The 18,784-nt window shown below is 41.1% G+C and overlaps 1 protein-coding gene across 3 annotated transcripts in view; it reads left to right on the plus strand.

The window, feature by feature from the left end:
* The first annotated feature begins 6,199 nt into the window (after positions 1–6,199).
* The window catches only part of pbx4 (pre-B-cell leukemia transcription factor 4), a 145,625-nt gene continuing 133,040 nt past the window's right edge, over positions 6,200–18,784 (plus strand). For 2 of the 3 annotated variants that reach the window (XM_060942550.1, XM_060942552.1), the window contains exon 1: positions 6,202–7,533. In XM_060942550.1, the coding sequence (XP_060798533.1) occupies positions 7,367–7,533 (167 nt within the window). In that variant the 5' untranslated portion in view covers positions 6,202–7,366. Of the gene's footprint in view, positions 7,534–18,784 lie in introns of all 3 variants that reach the window. The other variant, XM_060942551.1, reaches the window with a different exon arrangement.

An 18,784-nucleotide genomic window follows, 5' to 3' on the forward strand; every position in this document is an offset into this window, starting at 1 on the left:
GCGCATACGCATTACAATCACCAGAACGGAGAATCGTGATTTCGCGATATGAACAGTTGATTTTGCGTTATCAGAGGTACACAAGAACGAGTGGCGAAGCCATAATGTCATGGTGTTGTAAGAATGAGTGTAACAATAGCACACTGCGCATACGCATTACAATCACCAGAACGAAGAATCATGATCTCGCGATACGAACAGTTGATTTCGCGTGATCAAAGATGCACAAGAACGAGTGGCGAAGCCGCGATGTCATCGTGTTGTAAGAATGAATGTAACAATAGCGCACTGCACATACGCATTACAATCACCAGAACGAAGAATCGTGATCTCGCGATACGAACAGTTGATTTCGCGTTATCAAAGATACACAAGAACGAGTGGCGAAGCCGTGATGTCATCATGATGTAAGAATGAATGTAACAATAGCGCACTGCGTATACGCATTACAATCACCAGAACGGCGAATCGTGATCTCGCGATACGAACAGTTGATTTCGCGTTATCAGAGGTACACAAGAACGAGTGGCGAAGCCATGATGTCATGGTGTTGTAAGAATGAGTGTAACAATAGCACACTGCGCATACGCATTACAATCACCAGAACGGCGAATCGTGATTTCGCGATACGAACAGTTGATTTCGCGTTATCAAAGATACACAAGAACGAGTGGCGAAGCCATGATGTCATGGTGTTGTATGAATGAGTGTAACAATAGCGCACTGTGTATACACATTACAATCACCAGAACGAAGAATCCTGATTTCGCGATACGAACAGTTGATTTCGCGTTATCAAAGATACACAAGAACGAGTGGCGAAGCCATGATGTCATGGTGTTGTAAGAATGAGTGTAACAATAGCGCACTGCGCATACGCATTACAATCTACCAGAACGAAGAATCGTGATTTCGCGTTACGAACAGTTGATTTCGCGTTATCAAAGATACACAAGAACGAGTGGCAAAGCCGCGATGTCATCATGATGTAAGAATGAGTGTAACAGTAGTGCACTGCGTATACACATAAGCATTACAATCACCAGAACGGAGAATCGTGATTTCGCGATACGAACAGTTGATTTCGCGTTATCAGAGGTACACAAGAACGAGTGGCGAAGCCATAATGTCATGGTGTTGTAAGAATGAGTGTAACAATAGCGCACTGCGTATACACATTACAATCACCAGAACGGAGAATCGTGATTTCGCGATACGAACAGTTGATTTCGCGTTATCAGAGGTACACAAGAACGAGTGGCGAAGCCATAATGTCATGGTGTTGTAAGAATGAGTGTAACAATAGCGCACTGCACATACGCATTACAATCACCAGAACGGAGAATCGTGATTTCGCGATATGAACAGTTGATTTTGCGTTATCAGAGGTACACAAGAACGAGTGGCGAAGCCATAATGTCATGGTGTTGTAAGAATGAATGTAACAATAGCACACTGCGCATACGCATTACAATCACCAGAACGAAGAATCATGATCTCGCGATACGAACAGTTGATTTCGCGTGATCAAAGATGCACAAGAACGAGTGGCGAAGCCGCGATGTCATCGTGTTGTAAGAATGAATGTAACAATAGCGCACTGCACATACGCATTACAATCACCAGAACGAAGAATCGTGATCTCGCGATACGAACAGTTGATTTCGCGTTATCAAAGATACACAAGAACGAGTGGCGAAGCCGTGATGTCATCATGATGTAAGAATGAATGTAACAATAGCGCACTGCGCATACGCATTACAATCACCAGAACGGCGAATCGTGATCTCGCGATACGAACAGTTGATTTCGCGTTATCAGAGGTACACAAGAACGAGTGGCGAAGCCATGATGTCATGGTGTTGTAAGAATGAGTGTAACAATAGCGCACTGCGCATACGCATTACAATCACCAGAACGGAGAATCGTGATCTCGCGATACGAACAGTTGATTTCGCGTGATCAAAGATGCACAAGAACGAGTGGCGAAGCCGCGATGTCATCGTGTTGTAAGAATGAGTGTAACAATAGCGCACTGCGCATACGCATTACAATCACCAGAACGGAGAATCGTGATCTCGCGATACGAACAGTTGATTTCGCGTTATCAGAGGTACACAAGAACGAGTGGCGAAGCCGCGATGTCATCATGATGTAAGAATGAGTGTAACAATAGCACACTGTTACGGTATAAACCTCGTTATAACTCCGTAGTATCTGAAGATGATCAGTAGATATAAAGATAAATGAAATTGACCTCGTGGTTCGCCAAAACTACTGATTCGATATCGAGTAAGTGGTGTTTATTTTAGGAAACGTACTTTTTGATTATCGCAGCTTTTGTTTGGTCCTTCTGAAATGTCAAGTGAAAGGTTTTCTAAGGTTTTTTTTTTTTTTTTTGAAGCTTTTTGGCAGATGTATTGAGGAGCCGCTCTCAAACTTCTGCTATTCGCTTTAATTTTTTTAAATAAAATTTTTGATTTGAGTCGTTACTGTTCTCATTAGTACTAAATAATGCTTCGTAGACAATTCATGAACAAGTGCTTTCTTTCTTTCTTACTATTTTGAAAATGGATCGAGTTCACAGCACTGTATTTTGAACAAAACACAGTAAAACAAAATTGGGAACCAAAATACTCCGAGCCCTGACGCTGCTTACGGCTCGGCGACGCTTGCAAGAGATGAGGCGAGGATCATTGATAACATGTATATATGCGACATTTACTGTATGGACACGGGATCAGAAAGCTATTTTATATCTAAACAGTAGCCACATGGACCCATAGGAGAACTATTTTTATTAACTTCTATTTTTTTTTTTAAATCATCTGTTTTCTTAAGATTTTTGTCATCTTTCCAATTCTCTCGTCCCAAACTATCAAAGTGGTGATTCTTCAATTTCTTAAATAAACCATAAAGTTTAATTTTACCTGCAGAAGATTTTCCAGAAAGATTTTCAAAATAAGGCCAAGATCGTAAACATCACCTCTGCAGCAGTGTGCAAAAGTTTGTACACCCTTAGGCCAACATGGCAAGATGGTGGATCAAGACTTTTAGTGCGTTAGGTTTTTTATATATATGCTTTGGACACACCTTCTAATTCCATGTTTGTTCTTTTAATTTTTCTGAATTAAAAGTCACTTCTTCATGTCATAAAGTAACAATGGTGGTTGTTTCTCTTTACTTAGTTGGTCTGTTCTTGACACAATACTGTATTGTGGAAGAGGGTGATTTTTATTGTTTATTTCCTGTTTGATCTCAAACACATTAAGAAGGTAAGAAGCTCGTCCACTGATGAACTTTTGACGAGACACCTGTTAATTGAAAAGCATTCCAGGTGACGACGTCATGAAGCTGGGTAAGATAACGCCAATAGTGTGTAAAGTGTTATCAGGGTAAATGGCAGATACTTTGAAGAATATGAAATAGGAAACATTTTGTGTATTTTTTTAACGTTTGTTTGTTTACCACATAATTCCAGAGATGATGTTTCATAGTTTTGATGCCTTCAGTATTGTTCTACAATGTAGAAAATCATCATGATACAGAAAAACCCTATGAATGAGCAGAGTAGGGGTATACAAACTTTTGACTAGTAGTGTGTGTGAGAGAGATATGTCAGTCTCTGTATGCATGTGCTAACTTTTTGCATATTTATTTATTTTTTTTCAAATTTATGGACTATTTTTTGGAAGGGGGATGTTACAAAATTCTTATCACAGTCTCACATGTATCTTGATTTCAGTGTTCCTAATTTTTTTATTTATTTATTATTTTTTAATTTTAATGCTTTTTCAAAAGTCTAATAATAAAATGTTTCTAAAGAGATTTCTTTGGTAGTTTTTAAATACAGTTCCCTTTTTTAAACACTTTTATAACTGACCCTGATTTATTTTTGTCAAGTTTGCATCATTATTATTATTATTATTATTTATTAAAAATTGGTAATTTGTTGGTAAATAGAATTTAATTTTATACATTTACATTTGTTTATTTAGGGTGGTGTAGTGGTTAGCACTGTCGCCTCACAGCAAGAAGGTCCGGGTTCGAGCCCCGTGGCCGGCGAGGGCCTTTCTGTGTGGAGTTTGCATGTTCTCCCCGTGTCCGCGTGGGTTTCCTCCGGGTGCTCCGGTTTCCCCCACAGTCCAAAGACATGCAGGTTAACCTATAACGTGGGACAGCCTTGGGCTGAAGTGCCCAAAAGTGTTAGTGCGCAGGCGCCTTGCTCTCCTATGATCAACTAAATCTCTTTGTATGTTTATGCACTGACGATAAAAGACATTCTAGTATTTCCCTACAGAAACTACACAGAGGAGGACAAACCCTTTTTTTTTTTTTTAAATCTTTGCTGTTTTAACAGACCCCAAAGTAATTTTTTTTTCTGCTTTTCCTCACTTTAATACATCTATGTTATTTAGCAGCTGGGAGGTCCGTATGGTGAAATATCGTGACCGAGGTCTTGAAAGTACTGAGTGAGGCCCTCTGGGCCGAGGTCAGTATTCAAGGCCGAGGTCACGGTATTTCACCATACGGACCGACCTTAAGCTGGTAAATAATATATTTATTTTTTTCTTTACCAAATTCTAACAGAAAACGAGAGCCCCCGAAAGGGAAAACCGAGCCGAGGCACCATTTTGAATCCTCATTCACGGCTGTAATGCAAATGGCTTTACATTTTACATTTTTTAGTGCACTTCCATGGCAGGAAGAAAAAACAACTACGTTTTGCCGCCTATGTAGTCCCCTATTTATACACAATTGAGTCATTCAGGATTCAGCCATGTTTTTGCTCAGCGTTAGCAAGTTACAGGTTTTTAGCTTTCTCCTGAAATGTTTTCTTTTATTTCTTCTTCCTCAGGGTAGTAAAATAATACGGACGGGAGGTCCGTATGGTGAAATATCGTGACCGAGGTCTTGAAAGTACTGAGTGAGGCCCTCTGGGCCGAGGTCAGTATTCAAGGCCGAGGTCACGGTATTTCACCATACGGACCAACCTTAAGCTGGTAAATAATATATTTATTTTTCTCTTTACCAAATTCTAACAGAAAACGAGAGCGCCCGAAAGGGAAAACCGAGCCGAGCCGCCATTTTGAATCCTCATTCACGGCTGTAATGCAAATTGCTTCCTCCTCGGTATACAAGTGCACTTCCATGGCAGGAAGAAAAAACAACTATGTTTTGCCGCCTATGTAGTCCCCTATTTATACAAAATGGAGTCATTCAGGATTCAGCCGTGTTTTTACTTGGCGTTAGCAACAGTTACAGGTTTTTAGCTTTCTCCTGACATGTTTTCTTTTATTTCTTCTTCCTCAGGGTAGTAAAACTCGCTTTCGCTGTGAACACTGTCATTCTCGCTATCCATGCTGTAAAATTAATGCTATTCTCCTGAGAAATGCTGCTAAAATTTATAAGATTTTTGATGAAAATCGAGCGAGTCGCCAGAGGTCCATAACCGGGGTCCGTACCGTAGGATACGGACCCGCTCGGCAGCCAATCAGAGCGCAGGATTTGATGGAAACCGGACTGCGAAAAAAAAATGTATTTCTTGTTCCTATTTTTTCTAGTTAGAGTCATGAGTTTCCTTTTTTTTTTCCTTCCATCCCAGTAACCATGTTGGGGGGGAAAAATCAATCCTTATAAAATGAATAAAACTATATATATATATAACAGACCGACACAGCTTTCCTCAAGTGTCAGGGAACAGTCGTCAGCTTTGTCTTTTTCTCTTGTGCCTTTTTTCTTCTCATCACAATTTGTTTTGAATACGTTTTTAAATAAATAGTCGTGCATTTCATTTTATTTGAACACAAACCCTCCAGGATTTTTCACTCTGCTCTATTCTACTGTCACATCCACGCCCCAGAACAGTTTGGGGTTTCTCCCTGGGCCGGGCCAGGTCAGGTCAGGAGGAAAAGTAAAAGCAGCAGCAGAATGAATGAATGATGTGATGTGATGTGATGAAGTGGCGCATCTGATCTCAGATGATTTTTTCCCCTCTTTGTAATTTGTTAGAAGTGCCATGTAAATGTTGTTTTTTGATTAATCACTCAGAGTGATGTGATGTGATGTGATGTGATGAGTGTGGCTGTGAATGAGAGTGACCACTCTGCCCCTAGAGGCTTCAGCTCATACTCCAGCTTCCGCCGTGACGTAGCCAAGACAGCGTGTTGCCAGATCGCGCTGAGATCCTCGTTCAAGGGTTTCCTTTAAACCGCGCTAAAAAGCGAATATTGCACAGAGCCCGGAGCGCGCGCGGAAAGGCTCGGCTGCGTGTTTTCCCATCGGGCTTTCTGAATCACCATCAGCGAAGAATAGACCCGGTCGAGTCACGAGGGGTAGTGTGGGGAATCTGGCAACCCTGGCAGCCCCAGTGAAAGGGCTGAGCGAGTGGAGCAGAGCGAAAAGGCTTTTTCGGGGCAAAGCAGCCGACTGGCCACTTCGCTTCATGGAGCTCGGCATGTTTAGCGCGGTTCGCGTTATATTTTCAACCTAATTTTTATTATTATTATTTTTTTTAAATTTATGTTTCACTTCCACACACTGTCCGAGCTCCACTCTGCTCTGCTCCGCTCCTTTTCAGCTAGCCTGCATGATTTCTGTTGTGTTGCTAAGCTAGTTTGGCTACAATGCTAGTTCGCTAGTTAGCTTTGTTGCTAAAAAAAAAAAAAAAAAAGGGTTTCCAGAAGTCAGATTTATTTTAGTGAACTCTGGATACACCGAAAACTGTGCCGTGCTGCGTTATTTCTCTTTTTTTTTCCTTCCTGACTTTTTAATCTTTTTAATTTTTCCACTGTTGTGTATTGTGTGTATAGAGAGATATATTTTTAAACGCTTTGTAACGGTTGCAGAAAGTGAACGCAGCTTCATTCTTCTCGTTTACCCTTTTAAACAATTCCTTCCTAGCGGTTTGGTTTTTCAATTTTCGTCTTTAAAAAAACAGTAAAATCAACCTTCACATGCTTCACTGTTTGACTTTTAAAGTTAATCGAACAATATCTATTGTTTTTAAAAAGAAAGCTGTAGAGGAGAAAGCCTGAACGATGCTGTGTTCACTGTCTGGAGTAATTAACAGAGTTCATCAGTGTTTATTAATTGTTCTTGTTTATTTGTTTTAACTGTTTGGTTTTAGAGAGAGAGAGATCATATTTTGTGCACAGTTTTTGCAGTTTAAACAGGAAAAAACAAACAAGCAATCTCCTAGTCCAGCCTTTCAGTGTTTTTAAAATAGTATTAAAGGTGCACTAGGCGTTTTTTTTTTGGGGTTTTTTTTTTTTGCGCAGCCGCAGTACATGACCTCACACTCAGGCACCTAACTCCATCCCAAGCTCCAGTTGTGTGTTTATCATTCATATTTGAATCCGAAAGCATGGATGATCATCAGACCCGCATGCTGTCGGGACTAACCGGGCTCGGAGGACTCGCTCAGGGGGACCCGAATGACCCGGATCCGGTCCGGAAGCAGCAGGACATCGGGGACATCCTGCAGCAGATCATGGCCATCACTGATGAAAGCCTGGATGAGGCCCAAGCCAGGTATTTTTATAGATTTTTTTTTTCCTCGAAGAAAAGAGAAAAATGATGTGAAATATGAAAATGTTTTGCACATGGAGCAGATTTCCTGCTGCCTCTGTGATCTCTAACAGTTGTTTACAACATGCTTTTTATAAACCGGGATTTGACTTAATGGAAAATTTTTAATATGGCATGAAAAGTGCATGTGAAAGCACTTATTTAAAAAAAAAAATCATGTGTTTTTATCGTTCTGAGCCTGATTTTCTCCAGCATTGTTTCCCAGCTGTCTTGGAAAACTTTTGCTTTTCAGAAAAGGAAAAAAAAAACCCTCTTTTGTCGGATTGGATTGGATTGGAAGATGAGATGAGATCTAAACTTGTTAATCCAAATTCCAGAAAGGATACGGGGTCAGCATCCAGCGAGAGCAGGACTCTTTATCGTCAGTTTTTCTCGTCCTGTCCAGTAAACATCGTAAAAGTTAAAGCGTAGTGTACGAAGTTTCCAGAGTAACAGAAGAGCGTGTAAAAATCGAAGCTTGTAGGAGGTCGAATCCGAACTTGAAATAAAATCAGATCAAATTTGATTTTATTTCAAGAGCATCCGGTTTTTCTTAGTCCTGTGCACTACGTTAACTTTTACTCCAGTACATCAAAATCTCCACGCAAGTAGCTACTCTTAACTTTCCAGGTCACACCTTCACTGCATTGAACGTCTTTTTTTAACGTTTGTTCTTGTTTCAAGCTACGTGATCAGTGACTCTTGAGAATCAGTCCTGAGTTTAAAAGTAAAGAAATTGCGCTGTGAAAACGTACACGGTTTTAAGTCGCGCCTGTACCTTTTGAACCCCCCCCCCCCCCCCCCGTCCCTGTTTTTTTTTTTTGTGTGTGTGTTTTTTCAAGTGTCTAAATGAGATCTCAGACTTGTTTATAAAGGTGTCCTGTTAGATCATACAACACTGATGGTAAAAGGTAATATTTTCAAAAGCAATAAACACACACACTGAGGGAAAAAGGGTCCTAAACTGCACCTTTCCTTTGTACCTTTAATATACGTCTTTCACCTGGAAATGTGGCTATAGTGCACCTTTTAAAAACCGATTTGAGCCACGTAATTAGTTTTTAGCTTTAAAGATTGAGCTTCACGACTCGCACCTTTGTCAGTAAAAGATGATAAACTAAAGGTGGACCAGGGACAGTTCAGTTTCACCTCAGCAACAAGGAATGACGCTTATTTGTTTATATATATATTTTTTTCTGATTGTGGACTTTAACGGTTCCCCAGAGGAACCGTTCTCTGTCAGAGCGTACGGCCCGAGGTGCTCGTCACGTTCAGGTTTTATGTGTGGCTGAAGAGCAAACGTGGCTCTGTGATTAATACTTTACTGATCCCATGAGAGAGTTCAGTTCAGAAAGAGCATTTCTGTGCAGTTTTTTCTTTTGTGTTTTAAAAAAACAAAAGTTCCTGAACCTTTGTTACAGTTCTGCATACAGGACCTTTAATGGCCAAATTGGAGCACGGTTAGATTCAGATTCTTTTAAAAAAAATTTTGCACCTGTAAATAAATGCAGATCACAGATCTATTAGTGAAAGTTGCCCGTGGGTCGTTTTGAGAAGAAAGTGTGGAGAGACGAGACGTACAGAAATTCAGCGGAGGCTGTAAATATTCCGCAGTCGAAACCAAGAATCATTAAGGGCTGTTTTTGCCTCCTTCGCCACATCAGTACAGCATCGTTAATGCATCTCGCGGTTCACCCTTTCTGTTTTAACGATGCTCTTAATAACCTTTCGTGTAATTAGTGAGAGATACGGAAAGGAAAGAGGAAAAGTCTTGAGCTGGGGGTTTAACGTGAATTGAGCAGCACGTGTTTGGATGTCAGCGTGAGTGAAGGAGGCTGAAAGTTTTTGTTTTCCTTCGGGAACGCCGATACGACAAAAATATCGTATCACGATACTCATCGTACACAATTTCTGCGAGACATGCGTCTTGATGACGACTTTTTAGTAGCATCTCCACACATCTACTTCAGAATGATGCTCTATTTACATTGAGTCTTTTATTTAAAGGTGCAATAGCTACTTTTTTTTTTTTTTTAATTCCTTGTTTGGTATAAATAATAATCTGGAAGATATATAGAACATGAGAACAGCAGATTAGCTTGTTACTTCATCACGGCTGAGAAAAACAGGTTTCCGGTCCAGAACGCTTGTTTGTGTTTTGATGCGTCGCCTGTCAGGTATTTTCTATCAACTCCACTCTGCAGGTCTCGGTCAGTCCTGGGGGCGGAGCTTTGTGAACATGGGCGGGAACGTGGGGGCGTGGGCTCAGAGTTAACAAACGTTCATTCACACGTCAAACCGTTGGCGAGCTGATGGAACCTAATGCACCTTTAATAACCAAATATATCATTTAGCGCATAATTTTATGCAAATTTTTTTTTTTTTTTTAACTTTAGCTATTTTTAATTAGCATTTAAATGGATTGGAAAAAATTAAGTATTAGTATGAATTTAAACAATTTAATTTTATATTAATTTAAAAAGTGTTAGTGTGAATAATTTAGTTATTTTAATGAAATAAAAAGTGATTTTATTTTAAATAATTTAATATTTGGTATTTTTGCAATTATTTAAAAGGGAGTAGATGAAATATTTTTTAAATATTTTAATTGTATTATGATGTGTTTTTTTTTAATTAAATCTTTTTTTAATACTTCATTTATTATTATTTAACGATTTGAAAGGTCTTTTTTTTTAGCTATTTTTAATTAGTATTTAAAAGGATTGGGGAAAAATTAGTATGAATTTAAACAAGTTAATTTTGTTAGTTTAAAAGAAGTATTAGTGGTAATAGTTATTTTAATGAAATAAAAATCTTGTTTTTAAATTTATTATTCGGTATTTTTGCAGTTATTTAAAATGGAGTAGATGTGAAATATTTTCTAATATTTAATTGCATCAAGATGTTAATATTAAGACAAGTATTTTAAATAAAAATTTAATGTCCTTTTTTTAATACTTGTTTAATCATTTATTATTAACAATATTTGAAAGGAAATATGTAGTTAAAATTTAGCTTAAATGTTTTTCACTTAATGATTAAGGAAAAATAAATTTTTTTTTTGTAAAATATTTAGTGTACTGTAATCTTTCTCAGTATCAGTGTTTTGTGCAGCCCTGACTTTTTTTTTTTTAATAAATTGACTGTTCCATCAAATTACCACTTTATTTTACCCCAGGACGTTACAGAAGCCCCGTTTAAAGAAACGAAATAAAACCCAGGAGCCCTGAAGAAGTTAAAAGTCCTGTAGCTGTACTCTGTTCCACTCCACCTGTTATAAAGTGTTATGAAGTGATATGAAGTCGACCTGCGCCACCCACCACTGAGCCATAACCACTCTGGGAACACTAACGACATGACCAAGAGCGCTCACTTCAGAGGAGTGTGACGTCGTTGCCCAGCGAAGGTCCATCTGTTGCGCATTAGTCACATGCAGAGGAGTTTTAATGGAGCAGTTCGGCTCTGCGCTGCTTTTCCCAGTGGGCCGAGAAACGCAGCGGAGCTCCGGCTTCAGTCACGCTACACGGGTTTAATCTTCCGTAATGGCCGTTACTTAACCTCCTGTTTCACCGCACGCTCTTTCTTCAAGGTCTCGACACACGGATAACCGTAAAGCGCATGTATGAAGTGCGTGTTTATGCAGAGAGCGGCGCAGGTCCTGCGAAGTGTGTGTGTGGGTGGGTGGATGAACGAACGCGATTAATCTGCTCCCTCATTAGCATAGATAATCACGGAGTCTTAATTAAGTCGTTGCCGTCATGCTGAGAGCGAGATTTCGGAGTGATGTTTTGTCAGTGCCGCTGCACTACACGGGTTTTTATTGGATTGTTTTACACCACGGCGATGTCGAGCTCTTGCTCAGAAGGTGTTGATTTCGTTTTCATCACAGCAGCTGTTCTGCGACGGTCGAAATCGCACCTAATACGTTATCGTTTCCGTAGTAACAGCTCAGACAGGGACTTGGACTCCAAACGCTGCGCCAGAGCCGAGGATAAAAATTTCACAGAAATATTTAACAAAGAATCGACACATGGAGATTTCTTTTGGAAGGAGTCTCCAGTGTCAAAAGAGCGCAAGGTGGCTCAAACACTCAGGATGTATTCCGTCGCAGCAAATCAGGACGGAGGTGGTTACGGTTTTTACGGATCCCTGCTACCATGACGTTCTGTAATTCAAAAGTTTTCAGACGATTTTTGGTTTCAAAAGAGGCGAGTGAGGGGAGAGTGGTATTCAGGGCACTTTGCATCATGAAATGTAGCTAGAAATGGATAAAAAGTGTAGCGTGTCATTCTGTAATACAGAGAGAATCGTAATTGCTGGCAGTCCGCTGGAGTATAAGAGGAATAAAACCCTTCAGGACATGCTGGTCGAGGAAACTAATCAACATCTAGCTAGTAGCGGCTATCGCTTCAGTTCGTCCACTTCATGTCATGTTGTAGTTGATGAGTTTCCCATTACAGCCTGACGCTGAGGAGTTTATTCACATTAATGTTACTATAAACAGTGCTGCACTGTGCAGTTTGAGGTGTTTGGTTGCTTTAATGGTGAGTTAAAGGTTTATGTTCTTGGTATGACCAGGGGTTTAAAAGCTGTAAAAGTTTTGGCACCCACTGCTCTGTCAGACCAAAAGCAAGATCTTGAGTAATATGAGGGATGGTGAGTTTAGCTGTATTTTTTATTTTTTTTTTAAAGATATTTTTTGGGCTTTTTTCACCTTTTATTGGATAGGACAGTGTAGAGACAGGAAATGAGCGGGAGAGAGAGACGCGGAGGGATCAGGAAATGACCTCGGGTCGGAATCGAACCCAGGTCCCTGGATTTATGGTATGGCGCCTTATCCACCTGAGCCACGACGCCCCTAGCTGTATTGTTTTTTTTTTAATGCAAAGTTTTTTTTTTTTTTTTGGATTGGTGTTCTGACCATGGGCTGCCCCTTTTTTTTTTGGGGTACAAGTTTTGGCACCAGCAACCAATGCTGTGTCTGAAATCACTACTCACTATCCAGGGAATTACTATATAGTGAGCTCATTGGTAAAATAAAAACGTTTTTGGACACTGCCGCACCATTATTCACGCCATTACTGTTGCACAATTAAAACGTGCCAGATCAGTCGGCTGGTGGGTTTTCAAACCAATAAATATACATATTATACTGAGCGTATTTCCCACATTAATTAATACAAAGGTCTTTGCGTCTGCTGCATCTTTCAGTTGTTTTAAATCAAAGCTGAATACTTTTTCTTCTTTGCCGCTGACTTTTATAAAAGGAGAACTGAAGGCAAATTTGTTTTATCATCAAAATTCTATTTCTCTCATTTTATTAAATATCGGAATGCATTTTTGATCGCTATTTTGTTGCTGCTATAGCAAGTTGAGTGTTGGAAATACGCTCTGTAATATATCAGTCCATATGTCAAAGCGATGGCCGTAAACGAGAGTCGTTGAGACCTGTGCGAGACATCGTAGGACGGAAGTAAAACGTACAGCGGAAATCAAAGTAACCGACATCTGCCAACGTTGTCAAAAGACGCACGCGCCCTCTTTCAAATGCTGACGTAATCAAGCCGGAAGTTTTGTTTGTTTTGATAGCAATCAGGAAAGTTTGAAAAAAGTCAGCAGTAATCGTCATTTAAACTCGTTTTTGGGCAATACTTCGTTTGGAAAACAGTTTTCAAAAGGGTGGCACCGACGCCTGGCTGACACTTCACGTTTCGAAGTCTCGCGAAGATCACGCGGATAAGCAACGCCTGCCGTGGACCAAACGAACGAAATTCAACATGGCTGAAAACCGAATAGGCCGATAAGTACGAAATTTAATTGCCAATACGAGTCACGATATGCGGTTACTAAACCCGAAAAGGTAATTGAATAACACAAGAAAGTTTAAAAATGACTTCAGTTCCCCTTTAAATCAAATTTGAGGCTTTGATTTCTTTCAGCGTGGCCGCAATGCATGATGGGATATATTGCTTGGTTAGTGACCCTCAGTTGTACACTACTTTTCACTTTGCGTTGTGGGATGCTGCGAGTCCGCCATACAGGGCGTAATAATTCTCGCGATGCATTCAGACAGCACTACAGAATGGCGAATTCACTATATAGTGCACTATACAGCGAGTAGTGAGTGATTTCGGACACAGCACCATTCCTAGTTTGTCACAGCATTCATGCTGATGTGAAATATTTCAGACTGATCGTTCCATATATGCAGGTATGTTCTGCAAAAGTTTTGGCACCCAGTTTCAGCTTTCCGGAGTCTTGCCTATGCTGCTTTTTGGGGCGGTTTGGCAAAGCGATGAAATCCGACGCCTTCCAAAGCAACATTGTGCTCATATTAACCTCGGCTTTCTGACCTACGATGTATCGAGATGCCCTGAGCAGCGACCTGGTGCGCTGGATCGTCATTGGATTTGAATTTATTTATTTCCCCACGTTTGACAAGTTGGTGCAGCGGCACGCCCGTGACGTTTTGCGTAACTTGACGACGACGGATTTGACTTGGATGCTGTAAGGATGACCATCGCATGTCTCTATTGCAATGAAGGTTTTAAAACGTGATCTCAATATTTTGTTCAATATGAATAGTATTTTTGGGTCATCGTTTATGTGACACACCTCTTTAGTATACATGTGGATGCAGCCTCAAGCGCTTTTTTTTTTTTTTTTCCCCTCTTCCTCTGTTTTTATTCGTTGAAGGATCACGGCTGCTCTGCTATGCGTCATTAGCTTGCCCCCCGCCCCCCCCCTGTCTTCACCAAACCGTTTGACCACCTGGTTCTCTTAATTAATTCACTTCTTTTTCGACCCCCGTCCCCTCCTCTTCTCCTCATCCCTCCCTCCCTCCCTGGTGTTCATCCTTTTCATTGTGTGCAGCGTGCAATCAATTCTCCTATAATGTGTGCACGAGAGCAGCTGGTCACAAAATCGAGTTTCTATTAATGAGACAGAGGGAGGACGCTGCACGGACAGGGACATTGCCTTGAATTGCGAATTTAAGAAATGCATGACGCCACTTCCTGTATCCATGATCCTCGCTGTAATTTTTATTTGTATGCGGTTCGAATGATGGTCAAGTGTCCAGCTGTCCTGGAAACGGTACTCTAGGATAGTTTATAGGCGTCTTGGAGCTGTATACATGCAGGAGTTAAACTCTAAACGATTCAGGACATGTGTACAGATTCGTACACGCTTGAGAATCTTCACTATTATGACTGGTTGTTGGGTTCGTCCTTCCGGGCAAAGGGAGTGCATAAGATGGAGCTTTTACTTATGAGAGAGAGAATGAATAGATACAGAAGTGACTCACAGGTAGGGCTGGATGATATGAAGCTATATCGTGATATTTAAGTTATTCCACAAAATCGAGTCGTACATGAGCCGATAGCTGACGAGGCACGTAGCACCGAGTCGGCTATAATCCACGTGCGACGAGATCGAGCGGAATAACGGTTTTATTCTATCCACGTTCACTGGGTTTTGAGAAACGGAGCATTTTCATTTTTGACAAAATAATTTCCGCTTAGAATGTAAACAAAGCGCCAAAATGACCGGAGCAATTTGTGAAAAATGCGATAATTCTTGAAAAATAAAGACGCGTTCTTACCATCAAATACTTTTTTTTATTCTATATATTTAAAAAAAAGTTTATTCTATATATTTTTGGTGCTTTGAGGTTTTTTTTTTTTTTTTGTCCTCGGTTGGTTCAGCAACACGCTCCACCATTGTGTTTTTCTCTACTCGCGGTATATGAGCTGATATCTTAGTAGTGGAGTAGCCAATCAGAGTGCACAATTGCTGATATCCAGTGAATGTGGATGGAATAAGATGAATTATACCGTGATGCACTTCTGTGGACGAGATATTGTTGGTATCGTTTCAAAAGGGTTATAGTTTTAATGTCGCTCTTTTTAAAAAAATATATATAAATGTTGGTTGAATTATTACAGTACTGTGCAAAAGTCTTGGCTCCCTAATCCCCCCCCCCCCAAATACAAACTTTATGGATTTCTATTTTATGACTTTTCAAAGGCAGCGCGGTGGTGTAGTGGTTAGCGCTGTCGCCTCACAGCAAGAAGGTCCGGGTTCGAGCCCCGTGGCCGGCGAGGGCCTTTCTGTGTGGAGTTTGCATGTTCTCCCCGTGTCCGCGTGGGTTTCCTCCGGGTGCTCCGGTTTCCCCCACAGTCCAAAGACATGCAGGTTAGGTTAACTGGTGACTCTAAGGGCCCGTTTACACGAGGACGCTGTCGGGTAAAAACGACTAAATATTTTATCGGAAGTGCCTTTCGTCTACACGGGGACGGCGTTTCCGAGGCTGAAAAACGGACAAAATTGAAAACGCCTTCCAGAGTGGATAAGTTAAAAACAGCCCCCGTTGCATATCTGTCTAAACTACCCAATACGCGAAACTCTGCTCGGATCTGCTCACGTCGGGTACGCGTTTACGTCATGCATATGTCATATACTGTACATGCCAGCCCGGGAAGTAAGAAAGTAAGTAAAAAGTAAGAGCATGTCTGATTACATCGATCCAACGGACCTTCAGGCTGCTCTGGCAGCTTTAATAAACGTCCACGAGTCCTTCGAACATCTATACCGAATCTGCACATATACCGTTAATGAACAGAGGCGGGTATAGCATGCTCTTACTTTTTTACTTACTTTCTTACTTACCATAGCCAGAGTAGTCAAAGTTTTCGCGGCGCAGATGTGCAGATCAGACAAGACGGAAGACGTTGCGCATGCGTGCAGACATAGCGGAGGTCTTTCACAGCACCACCTAGCCGCCTGGCATGCACATCCAATTGAATTCCACACATTTACGCGTCACCGTATAGACGCAGATTTCCTCCTTGAAAACGGTCGTGTAGACGCGGAAAAAAGCGAGAACGAAAACGGACTTTTGCGTTTTTGTTTCAGACCGTCCCCGTGTAAAGTGGGCCTTAATTGAGCGTAGGTGTGAATGTGGGTGTGAATGGTTTTCTGTGTCGGCCCTGTGATGACCTGGCGACTTGTCCAGGGTGTACCCCACCTTTCGCCCGTAGTCAGCTGGGATAGGCTCCAGCTTGCCCGCGACCCTGTAGAACAGGATAAAGCGGTTAGAGATAATGAGATGAGATGAGACTTTTCAAAACATTTACAAAAACGTTTGAGTTCGAAGTGTTCATTTTTTTCCAGCACAAAGCTAAATGTTGCATGAAAAAAATAAAAGTTTGTACCTGAGCAGCATATTCCATAAGCGAGCACTTTTCAGATTAAAAAAGAAAACAATGAAGGCTGCCGGGTTTTGGTGCAAAATGAAGACGCGAGTGCGACCGTCCAAGTGTCCAGAAGAACTGGGCTGGTTCTGTAAGATGCTCAGTAAAACCTACAGCTCCTCATTTCCTTATATTCATTTATTATGGCTTACTGTTTTTATTTTAAGCCATTTGCTGGTCGACAGTGTTTTATTTCCTTGTGCCTAAGACTTCTGTACTGTATATATCACCGTGTATCATGGTACGCTTTGAAGTATCGTGATATAAATCTTGTGTCGCATCGGCGAGCCGTGAAAGTTGTAAGAGTTCTCCGACCCCGTCAGTGGAAGGACTTTGTTTTCTGGCGTGACAGGACTCCGTTTTTCAGAGAACGTTCGCAGAATGGAAAGCACGTGAATTAGCTTTGTTTTTGATTGAATTTATTTTTGCACTGCCTCGATTCATTTCCAATCCCAAAGCTCTGTCCCAAACGTGGACGAGCGTGCAGCTCAGCTCGGATACGGCGCAGCGCTTTCTCCCACTATTGCATTCAGAGCCACGTATGTTATTTTTAAATGAACAAAGGAAGCGTTGTCTTCAAGCGAGTCCCATCACGTCTGTAATGTTTTGCATTAACTGTCTGCCAGAGACTCTGTTACTAAGAGGATGTCTGTATTGGATTAGTATCAGGTATCCGGCATCAGGTATCGGCCCACACTCGTAACTCTGGTGTTGGCATCGTGTTAAAAAATAGGATTAGGGATTTTAAAGACGCGCCACGAATGCCTTTCTAAAAAGCCTTCCTTTGTGTTCGTACGTCGTCCGAGTGGTTTAATGATCTGTTGCGTCATCCATAATGCATTGCACACGTCTATCATTTTTAATTTGTCTGTCTTGCATGGCTTTTTTTTTTTAATGGACTGCTGCGTTTTTATCAACGTGCCAAGTGTTTTAAGTTTCACGCAAAATGAATTCTAATTAAAACCTGCTCTGATGTGGCGCGCACACCTGAACAAGTTGCACGTCAATATTTATAATGAACACGTGATCACGCTTTCGAGCGAAGTACATTCGACTTCTGTCACCGACAGCAATGCTTCCTCCGCTGATCATTGGTACCACTGGAAATTTGCACTCGCCTATCCATCCACCTCCTGTTTTGTGCCGTTCTCTAATCGGTCAATCCCTCGACAGCAGCACGATGCGTAAACCATGCGGATGCAAATCGAGCTTCAGTTAATGTTCACGACGTTCAAGCGTCAGAACGGGAAAAGTTGTCATCTCGATTTTTGTATGACCTTTCTTTCACTGTGGCATGGGTGTTGGTTTGATCTGGGGTTTTCGCACACAACGGTCTCTAGAGTTTGCGCAGACAGAGTGGTGCGGAAAACAAAAAACATCGAGTGAGTGACAGTTCTGTGGGTGGAAACAAACGCCTTGAAGGATGCAGTAAGTCATATAGACCCCTTTCACTGACGTCACCCGAAACCGGAAGTAAACAGACCCTGCGCCATTTTGGAAGACCAACAAACTCGTGATTAGGGGGAAATAACGGCAGCGGTATGTGAACCCACGAGAATAAAGTGGCATGGCAAACAACTTAAACAAACAAATCTGAGCTGTTTTATTTATGATTTATTGGCCCAACAGTAGACTTGAAAGAAACCTGTGTGAGACTTGGCAAAAAACTGTGGATATAATGGATAAGTCTGTGCATGATCTGCGGACACTTTGAGGTAAGCAAACGCAAGAAATTCAGATTTAAAACATGCTAAATTGGCCCCAAGTTGATAACTGTATGAGGAGCAAGCCTCCCAGACTTCTACAATTTAATAATAATAATAATTTAGGATGGTTTGGGGCTTGCTCGCTGCTGCCAGGTTGGTTGTTGAGTAGCCTGACTTTTTTTTTTTTTTTTTTCTTGCGTGTGGTATCATTGTTGACGCGAGGTTGTTTTTTGAACATGCCAATGCGGACACGAT

This window comes from Neoarius graeffei, chromosome 16, assembly GCF_027579695.1.
Source record: "Neoarius graeffei isolate fNeoGra1 chromosome 16, fNeoGra1.pri, whole genome shotgun sequence".
In the NCBI taxonomy this organism is placed as follows: Eukaryota; Metazoa; Chordata; class Actinopteri; order Siluriformes; family Ariidae; genus Neoarius; species Neoarius graeffei.